At 50.0% G+C, this 17074-nt stretch overlaps 1 protein-coding gene across 8 annotated transcripts in view; it reads right to left on the bottom strand.

Annotated features, from left to right (window-relative positions):
- Positions 1–17074, bottom strand: part of LOC111841770 (neurexin-3a-like) — a 288495-nt gene that overhangs the window by 117745 nt on the left and 153676 nt on the right. The window contains exon 1 of one of the 8 annotated variants that reach the window (XM_072702663.1): positions 1490–2577. The exons of the other annotated variants lie outside the window; for them this stretch is intronic. Within the exon in view, the coding sequence (XP_072558764.1) occupies positions 1490–1748 (259 nt within the window). The 5' untranslated portion in view covers positions 1749–2577. Of the gene's footprint in view, positions 1–1489; positions 2578–17074 lie in introns of those variants that run through there. 8 annotated transcript variants of the gene reach the window in all.

Raw genomic sequence — 17074 nt, 5'->3', positions numbered from 1 at the left:
TCCTATTTTCAGGAGGACTTAAGACCTAAGCTGTAAAAGCCATACCAGCTGTGACTGTCCTTTTTATCACATTTCTTCTAATAAACATCTATGCAGCTTCTTTGCCTGGTTTAATAACTTCCATTAGTCACTGTGCCTCATGCTTATCAGTGATTATTTATCCAATGTGTATGTGCCTGTATTCATTTGTTTATTAATAAATTTTAACTCAACGCAACTTGATGAGGTCAGCTGGATTCTGGGCAGTTACGCACTCTGGACATCGTACACACGAGAGATGGTGGGAACCCCAAACCCCACCCCTATCTCATTTGCGATGCAGTTTGAGGGCTCTGGAGTTAGATCCACACTCCATTTGTATCCATTATATGTTCCACGGCACTTGTTACAGCATCAGAGGCAGCGTCCCTGTAGGCTTGACAAAAGGATTGAAAACGGAGGCATTTGGAAATAAAATGAAACCTGATGTAATGGGCAATGACACCCAGCAATCAATCCGGGCGCCTTGAAGACAAAAGAGGTGTTTAAGAAGTAAGGAGCAGAAATCAAGTCAGTGACAACTGCGAGAATGCGCTCCTGTTTGTCCCACCGGGACTCCATTACGGCCAGCGGTGTCACGACGGCCAGCATTAACCCGAAACCGCCTCAATTAAAACACTTGGGTTTATTCATGCATGGTTATCAGCCGCTTGTTGCCATAATTAAACCGGAGTTATAAAGTGATGGGTGCTGCTCACAGGAGGTGCGCATCCCTAATGAGGGATAAACCGCAGACGCCTGGAGGCTGAGCCGAGCTCGCGGGAGGGGGGAGTCAGGGCACTCCGCAGGGGAAACTTAAAAGCCAGGCAGCAGACAAACGAGCAGGCAAAGAACCGCGTGGAGGAACAGCACAACCTCCGCTGCCGTCGCACAAAAAGCATCAGCGCTACAAAAAAGGAACAGGAGCCTGCTTAGGCAGAGAGGCGGGCCAGGGGTGACAATCGCCTCCCCGGGAAGACGGGATAATGACGGACGGGAGCTGCTGCACTAGACCGGCATAGAGCGTCTGCTCTGAAATAAATCAGCCTCACGCCCTTCGGCTGGCTCAGGAGCCTCCAATTACGCCAGAGCAGCAAACTGATCAAAACCTCCAATGCCGCGCGCGTTATTAGGAAGCCGCCGGAATCTAGCCTCTGCGCGGTAATTAAGCCGCACGCGGAGATGCGCCCCACGACAGCGCCCCCCGGCCCCAAACTAATCGCGGTGGCGGTGCTCCCCTTGCCGCGCCTCGGCCCGCCGCTTAAGTGCGCTCCTTTCCTCGCTTCATTATTACGGCTAATCGCACTGTGCACCTTAACGGCTTCCAAGGAGCCACTTAACAATTAGTGCTTATGAGCTCTGGGCCGGCCGCTGGAATGCCGGCGCATCCTGGACGGAGACGCGGGGTGGAGAGAGCGGCAAGAACCATCCCCCCCCCCCCAGAGGAGGGCAAAGACAGCAAGGGACTCACCGTGCCCACCTCGTAGGGAAGCTGGGGAGCGGTAGATGGAGACGGGCGCCGCGTGGTGGTTTCGGCCCCCGGCATGGTGTACCAAGTGGGGAGGAGAAGGGGGCAGTGGCGGCGGCCCGGCGGGGGCGGGGGCCAGGGCGGCAGCGGCGTCCGGCCCGGCAGGGGAGCCCCAGCAGGAGCCCACGGTACATCCCACAATCAGCAAGCATATCCAGGGGATCCAACGGGGGGCGCGGTGACGAGAGGCGGGGGGGCGCATGGCGACTGCCCTGACAACTCACGGCTGCTAGGTGGGAGAGGGTCTCCGAGGGGGCGAGCGACTCATGGTTGGCAGGACCCCATGGTTGGATCCTGAGCCACCCCCACTGTACTTCCCCAGAAAGCGAGAGTCCCAAGGGTAAAGGTGTGCGGAGGTGCTCAGAGACGGGACCCCACAGGGGAAACGGCGCAAGTTATGGAGTTCCGCCCGGGGAAACAGTGGCGCTCGCGGGTGTTCCCCGGCTCCAGCACGTGGCTTGGTGGGGAGGTGCGCTCTCGGTCCGAGGCGCTCTTGGTGAGAAGCACGGCGATGGGGGGTCACTCCCCTGCAGATGCCCCCCAGGTATCAAAACAACAAGAGTCAGAGAAACGGCAGAAACGGAGGCAGACACTTGATCCTGGACGGCGGCTTCCTCCCGGGGCAGCACACTGCCTCAGCGAGCCCTGTGACTTCCTCTCCTCCTCCTGAGTGGAGTGTGATTTTGGCAGCCTCCCCCCTCACCCGATCCTTTGGTCTGGAGCTCTGAGAAGCCGAGGGTCTCTTCGCATTAACCCCACGCAGACCCGAAGAGAAAGACAGTGCCTTGCCACACGGCGGGAAGCGCAAGAGAGCAGGAGGGAGGCGTGCGGCGCAGCCGGCAGGGAAAGCGAGCGGGCGAGTGAGAGAGAGCACGAGAGTGAGAGAGAGAAAAGAAGGGAGCGCAAAAGAGAGAGAGAGAGAGAGAGAGAGAGAGAGAGGAGACAGAGTGCTGGGATGCGAATGCAGGGCTCAGGTGAGGCTGAGCAGATAGGATGGGATGGCGGGGCAGAGGAGGAGCGGACCCTTTACAAATGGGACAAGCTATGCAAATGCTGAGGGAGCAGGGAGCAAATCAGGGAGGCAGAAAAGCAGGAACGGAACAGCGGGTAGTTATGGAGGAGGAGAGAGAGAGAGGAAAGGAGGGAGTGGGAAAGGAGAGAGAGAGGAATGGAGGGAGTGGGAAAGGGGGAGAGGAACAGAGAGAAGGAGAGGATAGGAGGGAGTGGGAAAGGGGGAGAGAAGAACAGAGAGAGATGAAAGGAGTAAGTGGGAATGGGAGAGAGAGGAAAGGAGGGAGTGGGAGAGAGAGAAAGAGGGAGTGGGAGAGAGAGGAGGGAGTGGAAAAGGGAGAGAGAGACAAAGAGTGAGAAAAATGAGGTGACAAAGGGAGAGCGGGAGAGAAAAAAGGAGTATGAAAGGGAGATTAACAAAGGATAGAAAGAATGAGAGAAAGTTAGAGGGAGAGAGGAAGAGAGAAAAGGGGAGAATAGTAGAGAAAAAGGGAGGGGGTGAGTTAGAATGGGGGACAGAGACAGAGAGAGAAAGAATCTGGAATGAAAGAAGGGAAGACAAAAGAGAGCAAAAAGGGGTGAGGGAGAAAGGAAAAGAGTGTAAGACAGGAATAGAGAATGTATGAGTGAGAGAAAGAGGGAAAGCGGAAGTGAACGAGAGAGAAAAGGAGAATAAGATAGAGATGGAAATAGTGAGAAAGGAAGAGAGAAAAAGGTAAAAGTGGAATGTGAGAACAAGAAAAAAGGAGAGAGAGAGAAAGAAAAGGAGAGAAAAAAGAAGAGAGTAAGAAAGGAAGAGAAAGGGAGATGAGGGGAGAATAAGGGAGAGAAAGACAGGGAGAAAGATAAGTGAGTAAGAAAGAGAGAAGGGGAGAGTAAGAGAGGGTCAGAGAGAGGGAAAAGGGGAATAAGAGAGAGTGCGGGAGAGAAAAGAAGAGGGGAAAAGAGAGTAAGCTGAGGGAGGCAGGACAAAAAAGAAAAAGAAGATGCAAGAGTGTGAGAAGAAGGCAGCTCCCTATGAAGAGGCGAAACCCACCGAGAACCGAGGGCGGCGCTCTGGGCGGCGCTGTCAGCGAAAAGGCAGCATGGGGGCGACACGTCCCGTTACGAAACAAGCGGGCGCAAGCGGGCAATCAAGCGGCAGCGGTGCCAGATGAAATACTGCATCTCTTATGCCTGATCTGTCGCTCCTTTAATCGCTTTGGGTCCATCTCTCTGCTGAGCCGCTCTCTACAGTAAGCGGCTCCCCCCTCCCTCACTTACACCTTCACATTTGGCTTGTCCGCACAAAAGACCCTCCACAACCCCCACAGAGCAGCTTCAACTTTCCTACTTGTCAACAGTTGGATGAATGAATGAAATAACTGTGACTGACAATATATGCAGTAAATGGGCCTCCCAGTTGTCCGACCCACTGACGGGCCCCAGTCTGCGTCAAAAACAGCACCCGGCCCTCTTCTGCCATCTCCTGACCCAAAAGAATCGCTCCTTTCAAGTTAAGGAAACTTGTCACGCTGTCATTGTGGCCAAAAGGAAGAAATCCCGGATCAGAAGGAGATACAGGAAGTGAGAAGATCAGTCCTAATTAGATCTACTATTATTTATCATTCCGAAAAGGGGATCAAACCATGATTAGCCTCAAGAGCTGCTTTGGGAAGTGAGAAATGATAAAAACTGTGCTGAAGTGTATATCTGTTCCCAAATGCCTACAGTACAAAAGGCTGCACATCCTCACACACACACACACACACACACACACACACTTATTAATACTAAAGCCAGCAGAAGAAACACTGCATATCGTCACAAGACAGAGAATAAACATCGGAGCTTTGGCGCCCCCTTTAGGAAACCCAGGACATATGCTTTAAAGGCTGACCTCATTGGAATGTTGCACGGTGCCGCTTGTATGCTGAAGGACAGCACATTTCGCACACGAGAACGCTCGTGCTACCCGAGCCAGCATTAAGGGCAGTTGTCAGTAGATATCTGGCCGCGAGTGGCGGTACCGCGGTACCGCGAGTGGCAGTAGCGGGCGCAAGCATCTGACGGGCTGCCGCGGCATGTTTCTGGCGTGTCCAGGCGCCATGACGACCGCGCCTCTTTTTGATCTGCGACAGGCGACATAACATCAAACTCGCCTGCGCCCTCCCTCCCTCTGGTGCAGCCAACCCCTTCAAAGCGAGAGACACCCCCAGGTCAATCCCCCAGGAGGACTGTCCCAGCCGGAGCACAATGACTCTTGTCCGGATAGCAGCGCTGTCGCCATAACAGGATTAAACGGCTTGCGGACACAGACCAAAGACCTGAGGCCTGTGCAGTAGTTGTTAGCGATTGGAAGAGGGGAAATAAGCAGAGAGGCTCCCAGAACCTTTACCCTAAACATGTGGCACAAATGCTCCCATTAACGAATAACTGGCTCGCACTGGAAAGTGCCTTTTCTAAGCAGCCTGTACGGCTCCAGTCCATTCACAAAGACCTACTGGTTAATAACCAGACCGCCCACTACTCTGAGAGTGGCACGGCCAGGGAGTTTTCATACGCCAGCACTAAGAGGCAGCTCTGATCAGCAGTAACTGCGGCCACACTGTCGTGCTGAGCCGAGAGTTTGTGGTCTCCAGCGGCACTATGGGCTCTGGGTTAAATGATCATTACAGCCTCGTGGTCAGGCTACAGGAAGCTCCCCGCGTCCTTAAGAATGACCTTCCTCAGGACACCCAGGACGACGGCGCCAGCACAACCGTTTGATTCTTGTAGCAAATAAAGTCTAATAATATAGGTGCACATGCGCGGCTCTGTAATTGAGCACACAATGAGCAGACACACCTCTCATGCAGGGACATGCTAACAGCCTGTGAAGGGGCGACGCTTATGCGAACCACCAGGCACCATTGCATCACACTCACTGACGCACACAGATGTTACCGTTTCGATGAGGCTTCGGCAGAGATAAATAAAAAAAAAAAACCACAAACTTGTCCACCCGCACGCACACACAAACACGCATTTCTGCCTCGGCCGCCACACCTTGTGAGAAATCAATGACAGGAGAAATGGACCATTCTTTAAAAGTTATTACTCCTATGAATGGGTCAGGCTTCAAAGGAGCGCGTTTCAAAGAGACCCGGACATACGCAGACTTCAGAACATGCCAGAGCAGAGATCAAAGACCTTTCAGGGTTGTACCAAACACACCTTTATTTCACCAAGCCAGACGAATGGAGGCTGCCTCCTGTATATCCTGCTATATGATATTAATGACACTGTCCCATACAGTGTAGAAGAGAGACAGGCCTGTGTCCAAGACTGGGAGCTGGAATACACTGCCAGCTGTCTGTCTGCACATTCTCTCACTGTGAACGTGCCTAGGAGAGAGGCCATTCCATCTTCAGTGTATCCCATGGTAAGACCGGCCTTGAGGAGCACGTCATGCATGTTGATGATGAGGCAAAGCTAGAACAAAAGGCCTCGGAGAGCGTGAGGACTTTGGCCAAAATATAAAAATAGAGATGAGGCTGCATGCGGTGACCTTGAGCAAAAAAAAGATGCACCAAAGCCTATTAGGTAAAGGAGAGTGGCTGCCCAGGGCAGGAAGCCCGTCCAGGTGAGAGCGGAGAAGCGCCAGGTGTCATGAGACGTTCAGGCTGCAAGTTGCTTCTGCCGCTGGTGGCTGAGAGCCTCTTTGGGAGCCGGGGCTGTGGTGATCCCTCTCATTTCCCCCGTGAATTTGTCACGTTTTAATTAGGTGAGAGTCTCAGCGCGTCACCAGCAGTCTGACGCCTAACTTGGTCCCTTGCTAAGCTTGCGGAAAAGTCTCCGGGCTGCCGGTCTTCAGGTGTACCTCAATCGATCAGCAAGAACCCCCCATCAAATGTCTGTCGTAGGTTCTCCCATCTTGTGTACGAGTGCTGTACACTTCAAACTAAATCTTTATAACTTATAGCAACTAAAAGTACAGATAACTTCAGCACTCCAACAACTGAAGAATGGCACATCCACACTCAGTTATCCTCTGGTGCTTTTTAGTAATCTGTAAGTAATGATTCTTGGTTGCAGAGTGACTCTTCAGAAGCTGCGAGTAAGCTGCAAACCTAGTCACGTGACCAGCCAGCCTGGAGTCACATGACCCAGCCAGCCTGTAGCTTTTAATGAGGGGCTGCGGCACCAACAGTAGCCTCCGCAAACGCAGGGGCTACTGCCTGCTCAGGGCCCAGCTTCAATACAGCTGGCAGTGTGAATCACAGCACTCACAGAAACCGGGTAAAATGGGCTAATTACGGCATCTAAATATATGAGGCCACCACGCCACATGCAAACAGTTTCTAGGAATTAGGGCAAAGCTGCTGGCCGGATAATCTCAGTGTTTCTTAACTTGCAGGCTTTGCCTCTTGCTATGAAGCAGCCTCAGGGCTGCACACCTTACGGTGCTGCCCATATCTACAAGGCTAATGTGCTAATTATGCTGTCCGCATCTAGCTGGCTAATACGCAAATTACAGCATCCATATCTGGTAGATTAGCACGCTAATTACAGTGTCCATAAACATCGGGCTAAAGCGCTAATCACGCTGTCCTGTTGGCTGCTCTGCTGGGTGCTCCTCATAACAGACAGCCACGCATCCAGGGAACGAGTCTGAACCGACCTCTCCATTTCCTCCGCTTCACTCCCTCGGAAATTCTCCACTCTCCTTTTCAGATCTCCCTCCCTCCCCACTCATTTCATTCTCCCTCTCCACCTCGGCCCCTCTGTTCCCATTTCCGTTCCTCCTCCCCCCCCCCCCCCCCCCTTCCATGGGCGCGCGCTGCCTCTGGTCGCCGCTTTGAACCTCACGGTCGAGGCGCTCAAGGCGACCGCGGCTGTCACTCATCCCGAGAGCGCGTGCGTTTTCTTCCCCGGCACTTCGCTCCTGGCCTGCTGCGCTTTCCTAAGCGTCAAAAACAATTTTATAGAATGAAAAAGCTCGCCATTGGGTCTGCGGCAAAGCCTTCCAAACAAACGGTAAACTGCTCTCATTTTGAGAAAACACGACATGAAAGAACATCTTCAGGAAGGCTAGCAGACCTAAAGGAATCAATAGAGCGTTTTTGATCGTGATCTTTTTTTATTATCATTCAGGATTTTTAAGTATGGCAAAACACAAAAAATTCATGCATTTTAAATCAAATCAAGACCTAAACATGAGGGAAGGTTACTGTCGGCCTGGTTAACAATCTCCCACACTCCACATGAATTTAACCCTACCATCGGCGATTTGTCATATCCATAATTCTTTAGTTCCTGCCAATAAACAGAAAATTACTCACAGTGTAAACTTTAATCTGGCTAACCCACGAACACTGATTGATATTAATTAACAGACTACAAAAATCCAATTAGCTGTAATCATCAGCATGGTAGGGACCCAGCGCTGGCGAAGGCTCACCTCTCTGGACATTTTCCAAGACATATCACTGCTGGCCATGAGGTGCCAGTGGCTCTGGGTGTGTTGAAGGAACACAGGTTCCGTGCTTTCGGGCAGCAGCAGCAGTTTATGTTAAATCATAAACACAAATTTCCAACATTTCCCTTCCTGTATACTTACACAAAGCCCTCGATCGCCATTGACTGCTGTTCTCTGCAATATTCCTTCATTACATATGTGATTTTGGAGGATCTGAGAGAAACATCTCTTAATTACAGCGGTACTATGCCGAAACTGGAGCTCATGGTTGGTCTTCTGGTTCAAAGTTCTCAAGGAGTTCTCGAGGTGAAGTGGGAACTTGTGCTCTGATGGTGCCCACATTGGTGAACTTCTGCATCGCAGAAGTAGAAGCTCTCAAGAATGAAACTGCTAATGAACGCTATTCACGAAAAATTATAACGATAATGCTACTGACTACATAGAGGCCACCGGGATATTCAGTCACTCACGACGAAGGTCACTCTCAGACACGCCAAAAGATGCTGACCTGCTTAGTTTAACAGAACACGAGACGAAAAGGTTGTACTGTTTATAGACTAAAAAGGGTCTTTCAACCAAACTTTCAGTGTTCCTAGTTTTGAGGACTTGTTATGTGAAATGATTACAGAATAACTGGTATTTGTTTTCAAGTTTTTCGATACACATCCTCACTGCATCCACACATTCACATCCAATAAGCAAATCAGACTGCCAGTTAGCCTAAAGACAAGCGTTCGAACGGCATAGAAGACACCGGGAGACCATGCAGACCCCACACTCTCGTGGGGGAAGGCTGGATTAGAGTCTGCAACCCAGGAAGTGTGACGTAACACTGCTGTCTACTGAGCCACTGCACTACCCATTATGCAAACTCTGTAATATAACTTGTTACTGAACAGGAACACCTGCACAGACAGTAAAGAAAAATTAGAAATTAAACATGTACATTACATCTACCACCATTAGTAGAAATATAATTACATGATTATTATATATTATAGTAATTATATAGTCAATGGCTGAGTTAAAATGCAACAAAGCTAAAAAAAATAAATAAATATGCTTCTCCGTCTGCTGCTAACAATCACAATACATTTGCATGAATTCATTTTGATCTATTTACTGCATACAACATACAGTATCAGTTTAAAGTCCCGTTTCATGTGTCGACCCACCAGCCTGAAGTTCTGATGTGGGTGGCCTTGTGCAGAGCAAAGAGGCCTCACACCCCAGTACCGGTAATGAGTGCGGACGTGAGGAGCTCGTTAGCACGGCCCAATGTAATATTCATCAGGCGGGGGCCCGGGTGGCAGATGGGCCATGCCGTCTGTCCGGCTGTAGGGCTGCCTGCAAAAAGCGGCTGCAACTAGCACAGAGAAGGGGCCCCGCAGGGGCAGAGGGGTAAGGGGCCCCGTGGGGGAGGAGGGGGAAGTGGAACCCCATGAAGGTGGAGGGGAAAGGGGGCCATGCAGGGTGGAGGGGGGAATGGGACCCTGTGGGGGAGGAGGGGAAATGGGGCCCCGTGGGGGTGGAGGGGAAAAGGGGCCCCGTGGGGAAGGAGGGGAAATGGGGCCCCGTGGGGGTAGAGGGGAAATGGGGCCCCGTGTGGGAGGAGGGGAAATGGGGCCCCGTGGGGGTAGAGGGGATATGGGGCCCCGTGGGGGTGGAGGGGAAAGGGGGCCCCGTGGGGGAGGAGGGGAAAGGGGGCCCCGTGGGGGAGGAGGGGAAATGGGGCCTCGTGGGGGTGGAGGGGAAATGGGGCCCCGTGGGGGAGGAGGGGAAATGGGGCCCCGTGGGGATGGAAGGGAAATGGGGCCCTGTGGTGGAGGAGGGGGAAATGGGGCCCCGTGGAGGAGGAGGGGAAATGGGGCCTCGTGGGGGTGGAAGGGAAAGGGGGCCCCGTGGGGGAGGAGGGGAAATGGGGCACCATAAGGGGGGAGGAGGGGAAATGGGGCCCCGTGGGGGTGGAAGGGAAAGGGGGCCCCGTGGGGAAGGAGGGGAAATGGGGCCCCGTGGGGATGGAAGGGAAATGGGGCCTCGTGGGGGTGGAGGGGAAATGGGGCCCCGTGGGGATGGAAGGGAAATGGGGCCCCGTGGGGAAGGAAGGGAAATGGGGCCTCGTGGGGGTGGAGGGGAAATGGGGCACCATAAGGGGGGAGGAGGGGAAATGGGGCCCCGTGGGGGTGGAGGGGAAAGGGAGCCCCGTGGGGGAGGAGGGGAAATGGGGCACCATAAGGGGGGAGGAGGGGAAATGGGGCCCCGTGGGGGTGGAGGGGAAAGGGGGCCCCGTGGGGGAGGAGGGGAAATGGGGCACCATAAGGGGGGAGGAGGGGAAATGGGGCCCCGTGGGGGTGGAGGGGAAAGGGGGCCCCGTGGGGGGGAGGAGGGGAAATGGGGCGCCGTGGGAGGGGGGGAAGCAGCCAGGTAGGGGAGGTCACGACGGGCAGCAGCAGCATCCTCCATCACAACCCCGTGAGGCACAAAGGAGAGAGTCAGATGGATGGACAGATGGATGGGTGGATAGAAAATAATATTACATAATGATATGTCCCAGATCACCCTTTTTTACTTCAGAGAGACAGACGTGTTGTGGTAACATGGAGGTTCTTTTTTTAAGTAGCTAGGTGTGACCCGAAAGCACGGAACCTGTGTTCCTTCAACACGCCCAGAGCCACTGGCACCTCATGGCCTGCAGTGATGGCAGGAGCGACAGGGGATGATGGCTGATGCAGAGCCTCTTAATGATGTAACAGCGGTGCTCAGAGACAAAGCCAGAGACAGCGAAGGAGAGAAAGAAAACAAGGGGGGAGAGAGAGAAAGACAGAAAGCGAGGGGGAGAGCGGGGGAGGGAACGTGGGACCGCCAGGCGAAGTAGGCTGCAGCGGGTCGGTGACAGCACGGCTCAGAGCCCCCGCCCTCTCTCACACGGGAGCGGGGGGGTGGGGTCAGAACGAGCACGCTCCCTTCCCCAGACCGCCTGGGTCGCCTCGCCATGACTCCCCACGTTCCCAGTGCTGAACAGTCTCCGTCCCCTGGGAATCGCCTCTGGAAGGCAGGCAGACGGCTGAATCCCCACAGTCCCCCACATAACCTCTTAATCACGCAAATGGCAACTTGCTCAAAACTTGCTCCTCTCGGGGTGGGGGGGGTGGCGGGGGTGTCAAAATATTGATTTGCATCATGATTGTTTCTCTTTTCTCCCATTCAGACTTAACGTTACAAGCTTGTTTACTTTTTAAATAGCTGATTTTGAAATTGCAGCGACTGTTTCAAATATCTATTAGAGTAAATGCCACACAAAATATCACCACGAGACAGCGGGAATGAGACAAAGTTAGGGCTGAATCACAAATAAATGCTAATCTGAATTATGCGGAGCTGTTGGCGCTCCAGCGGTGCTCAGTCTGCCGTGCCTCGCTGTGAAGTCCACCCCCCCTTCCACTCCCATCTTCTAAACAAGACGCCGCAATTAAATCCCATTCCCATCAGGGTGCCGTTAATGGCTGTTTTTTTGTTTTTTTTTTGGGGGGGGCGGGTATTTTCCCCGTATAAAAAAGAAGAGGAAATATTAAGAAATAATATTTAAGAAATATGGACGTAAGGGTGGCCTTCCACCCACCTGAATGTAACTAATCACTGGCCACAAATGTCAAGCGAAGCAAATGGCTTTTATTTCACCAGTGACTCGTAAAGTCAGGTGTGGGGGGAACCTGAAACCTGACTCTCATTTAACATGTCCGGCATAGCATGGAAATGGCAGGATGCAGACGGACCATTCCCGCTGGATCCTTTTGATATTACACTGGTTGTGAAAGATCCAAAAGCACCACAGCGTCCTCCTGCAGATTTGAATCCAGTGGTGCTTTGTTCCTGGTGCAGTGGGGCTGACGATCACAGTAGCCACAGTACTGGTAGATGAGTGCTAATCTCCTGCTCTGATTGGCTGTAGGGTAATCAGAAGGGGCCTTCGGCTGGGTTTCCACCACACTGCAATGCTTCCAGCCACTCAGAGGGGGAGCTCTCCTCTCCCTATAATGTGGCTTGTCCAGCGTGCCAGTTGCCCACCCCTGGCACAGACCACCAGTGGGGGGGGGGGGGGGGGGGGGAACGTACAGGCAGTGGAATTTGGCTGAAAGACCCCGGCCCCAGAGTGGCCTTTTCAATGCGTGGTAATCGCCTTTTTCATGAAGCACGACATTCCCATTAAAAGGCCATTCCATGCAGCCCCAGACTCTATAAAGATCTGTAAAGATTATTCCGGTACAACAATCGCCTTGCAGGGAAGACCTTTATTTGAAGGAAATAACTCTGCACCATCAGCTAATGTAATACAGAAGTGCAGACCCTTCGACAAAGCTCTGGAGAGACATTTGAAATCAATGCAGTTGTCTAATTCCCTGTCTTTACAAGAGATATTCACTGATTCTCCAGAAAAACCTCACGCATGCATGAAAAATACCAAAGTTATAGATAATTTTTTTTCTCTCCTCTCTTTCCCGTTGACCAAAGGAAGAAGAAGAAAAAAATAAACTTAAGAAGAGCTACACTTTCTGTGTCTCACAACAGACTTCAGACAGTAAGTGACTGCTTGTTTGTGGCAACCAGTAAAACATTAAAGGAACACAGAATAAAGAGAAACGTATCAATGTCGGCCATTCTGAGAAGGCTGCTCCATAAAAATCATTTTTTTTAGTCCCACAACAGACGAAGTATGAACTGAAAACACCCTGAACCAGATCGCCCCCCCCCCAAAAAAAATGCTAGACGGGGGTGGTGTGTGGCGTAGTGTGTTAGGACACTCTACCCGTGATCATAGGGTTGCCGGCTCAAACATTTGAATGATGTCAGCTTAACCCCCAACTGCCCCAGGTACTGGCTGACCTACAACTGTACGTCACTTTGGATACACAAAAGCAAAGGTTCCTATTGAAGGTGTCTGAGTGTGTGGGACAGTCCAAGGCAGAAAAACAGTCAAGTTTCAGGTCTTTGGGGTCTTAGGGGGGATGGGTGGCTCTGGGAAGAGGGTTAGGGGGGAGATAATGTAAAATATTCCTATTTGGAGAACTGGAGGAATAAGAACCAGAAATGGTAAACAGGACATGGGGATCAGGAAACTGGGCCGGAATGCAAATACAGGAAAGCAGAACAACACTACAAACCGAAAACCGAGACTCCATCAAAGTGACACCAGAGTTGTGGAACTCCAGCTAAATAAAACCACAAACCCAGAAAGGAGATTCCAGGAAACCAAAGCTAGAAGAAGCCATGGGAGAAGACAATGGCTAATTAAAACCACAAACATGGGAATAAGATGACAAGTAACTAAAGACACAAGCCCTTCATCGAACCCAGAGAGCAACTAAGAGGCTTTGCAGATCTCCATAGCCACGGTGCGCTTTGTGATCCACTGAGCGCGTGCACACAGCTTTCCAGTCAAGCGATAATTGCTCACACCTGCATCTCCAGATTTGAGTGTGATCGACAGCTCATTTGGATGACAATTCACAATTGCCCTCCACCAGAAGATGCCCTCTCCAATGTGTCACTCCATCGAAGGAGTGGGAATGCGGAGCAGGTGCGACAGCGTGCCTGAAGTAAAGAAGAACAAACCGCCAGCATTACTATTCACCTCTAAAACATCAGCCTGTTCAGCCCTGCTGTTTGATATTATTTATTCATTTATCTACTTACATTTGGAACTCTTACTGTGGCTCCAGCACTGGTCCTAAAAGTGGTTGAACATAAATTTACCTCAGAAGCCAAATTCAATTAAAAGAAGAAGACGGGAGGAAAAAATCTCACAGCGAATTTGCCAAGAGTTTGGCTGAAGAGACTGATAACAGCCCGGTACTACTGAAAATTTTCGGAAGGGGGAAGCTTGCGATTCTGGGACTGCACATTTCACAATTTACCTGATTTTACAAGAGAATGAGAAGTCTATTTCCTTTAGCTTGAGGTGATTTATTTGTATAAACATTTCCATTAAAGCAGGATTATAAGGCACATTTATCAAAATACTGCAGGCCTCAGCAATTTCTCATAGGCCCTTTGATCACCATGGAAACAAGCTTGTACTGTCATGGCCACCATGATGCTATGTATAATTTTCAGCGTATGAGGAGTGCTGATAATGCAGAAGACATTATTTTTTGGCCTGGGGAGAATTTTACCCTCAGGCAGATTGGAGTTGCACTTTCCAGGAGAGAGAGAGTAACCAGACCAAAAAAAAATCTCTGAGAAGAACTTTCAAACAAGCACAAGTAATAATAAATACTAAATTATAAATTATAATAACAAAATTATAATAATAAATTGATAACAACAATCACACAATTTCTTTCAGACACCAAAAGTAAGCATGTGACTGCCAACTGCATAACCAGCCCTGAACAGCACGCTTTTCAAATTTCACTACAGTGACGATATACAGTATAAAACTTTAACACTGAATTGCAAATCGGTAGTTGGGCAAATTCATAATCAATCCTGGGTAAATAGTATGTTGCAGCTTTTAACTGGAAATAAAAAAATTTTAGCAAAAAATAAGGCATGCAAGATGAATCTGAATATCACACAATCAAAGTGAATTTGCCATGCCATTATCAGCTCTCATGCACACATACTTGCCTTTCTGCCTAAAATGCAGCAGCCATGAATGCTCTTATTGGTATTTACCTAATAACCATTCAGTTCATAACCCTCATTTCAACAGAAAGACAGCAGAAACTGTTTCTCCTGTGCCTCACATCAATGAATAACAGAAATGCAGAGAGTGCTCTTCTGTAATAGCCTACAATTATCAGCTCCATTATTAATGCGATATAATTACTAGCAGCAAAAGTACTGACAGTTTCTGTACCAGCTTTCTGCGGTCTTGTCCATTGTAGGTTTTGGACACAACTGTGGTAAAAAAAAACCCAAAAATTAGGAAAGGGAAAAACAGAACTTGAAAATGAATGAGGTACAGTACAGGTTAGACAGAATGAACAGAAGCCTGTATTAAATCTTTCTATTTTAGGGCATTTATGTTGAGTGTAGGGGGCAGCTGACCTTGTAGCTGTCATCACTAGATAGGATTTTCCTGAGCAATACTAAATCAACTTAAGAAACAAGCACCCTGTCCATCCAGTAGGCACTGATGTGCTGTTGTATACTTTCACACTGTCACTGACAGTGTGCTGCATATGAAAGCTAATCAAAGGCAGCAATGTCCAGCTACTGGCAGGTATAACTTATACCCGCTACTGGCAGGTATAACTTATATAAGCTACCATTTCTGGGTAATGAGCATTATCTACATGGATCTCCTCCTACTAGACAACTACTGTATATATGCAGCACATCATTACAGACTGTGCTGTTAATGTTTCTGTGAATTCCTGCTCAATTCCTGTGCATTTCCTGCACAAACAAGATGACTGAGCTGATGAGTAATTACTGCACCAGTCCCAATGTGAGGCAGGTCAACATGTGATGTGAAATCATGGGCTAATCGCTATCTTTCAGGAAGTCTGAACGGCCTAATTCTTGACAGATTATCTTAACTGTTTATGTTGACACGGTACATTCAGACTTCTGCAATGTTTGTTATTAATAGCACAGTCCCTGTAAAAAAAAATGAGCTTCTGAATCCCTGCAGTCGTCAGATGTGCTTTGACTGCTGCACACCAAATCTGCATCACAAAGTGCTGCTGTGTATGGCCTCCATTCAGCGGAGCGCGGATCCGGAATGAGGGTGTGGCGCGCGCCCCTCTCGGAGTGGCTTTTGACATCGGCTGCCTGTGCGGTGTGACGCAGCAGGGGGGGGGCGGGCCGGGATGAGCCCGTAGCAGCCCGTCAGCGGCTGTTGGAGTGCATATGAAAAGCAGGGACCGCATGGCCGGGCGATTTAAAAAAAAAAAAGCTAGACTCTCACTTCAGAGAGAAGGAGGGAGCAAATTAAGCAGTGACACCATCTAAATGAGAGGCCTAAGAAACCCCCCCCCCCCCCACCCGCCCCGTATTCAACACCTCACCAGAAACATCAAACGTTGAGCTTGTTTGTAAAAGTGCACTTTAGTAAATAAAGCTGGAGCGACGCTCCAGGCAGAATCCAATACAGCAGGTTATATTTCCTTATGCAGCCCAATACAACATTTAAAAGAAGAAAAAAAACAAGACCTCAGGGTCTGCAGACCTTGATCCCAGTCAATGAAGCCAGTCTGTCTACTTTGGCCAACCAACCAACGGTGGAGTTGCCATGTGGTTTTTACCTTAAACGGATTTGCCTTCAAAATGATTGAAAAAGACTGTCTCCGTTATCAGTGAAACAGACGATAGGAGATGGCTGGACTCTTCAGCGATTAAATGTACATGACAGAAATCTATTCCATCTCATCCCATGTATACCCACGCATCAAAGTAGGATTACCAAACAGGATACAAAGGTAGGTAGAAGATGATCTGAAAGAATTAAATCCCAAGCGGAACTGTCGATAGGAACACACAGATTGTCAACAGATTTCTTGGATGGTGCCTGACAGGAGTAACGCAATGGAAACGAGCGCTGACACCTGAAGGGACTGCAAAGAGAGCCGGTAGATGCTCCATGATGTGTAAGAGACATGAATCATGCTTTGCTGTGCGAATCATGCAGCGCTCTTCAAACACGCTGTCACTCCAGACCAAACATGACAGGCGAGTACCTGAACATGCTGAAATCGCGGTAAACAGAAAACAAGGCTGCTGTGTTTGATTCAATCTGCACTATTAAGTCAAGAAACAACGTTTGGAGGGGGGCATTTACTGTTTCTGTGAATCCCAACAACCAACATTTTACATTCAAATGGACTCTCCACATACATGACATGATATGGCCCCCTCCCACCATAATGTGGATACACAGACTTTCTCCCCCCACAGAGTGGGGCAGAGACACACAGACCTTTCCTTCAAGAGAGAGAGATGTGTAACAGAAAGACAGACGACTCAGGATGTCAGGCAATACGCCAAAAACACCTCTTTTTTACGGCAGGTGTGGCTGTGGCTGAGCTGCATTAGCACCGTTTTTAGCAGGAAAAAAATCAGGCGACAACTGA

Source organism: Paramormyrops kingsleyae, chromosome 19, assembly GCF_048594095.1.
Source record: "Paramormyrops kingsleyae isolate MSU_618 chromosome 19, PKINGS_0.4, whole genome shotgun sequence".
Lineage (NCBI taxonomy): Eukaryota > Metazoa > Chordata > Actinopteri > Osteoglossiformes > Mormyridae > Paramormyrops > Paramormyrops kingsleyae.
The sequence above is the reverse complement of the archived record's forward strand: the minus strand, read 5'-3'. Positions and strand labels throughout refer to the sequence as shown.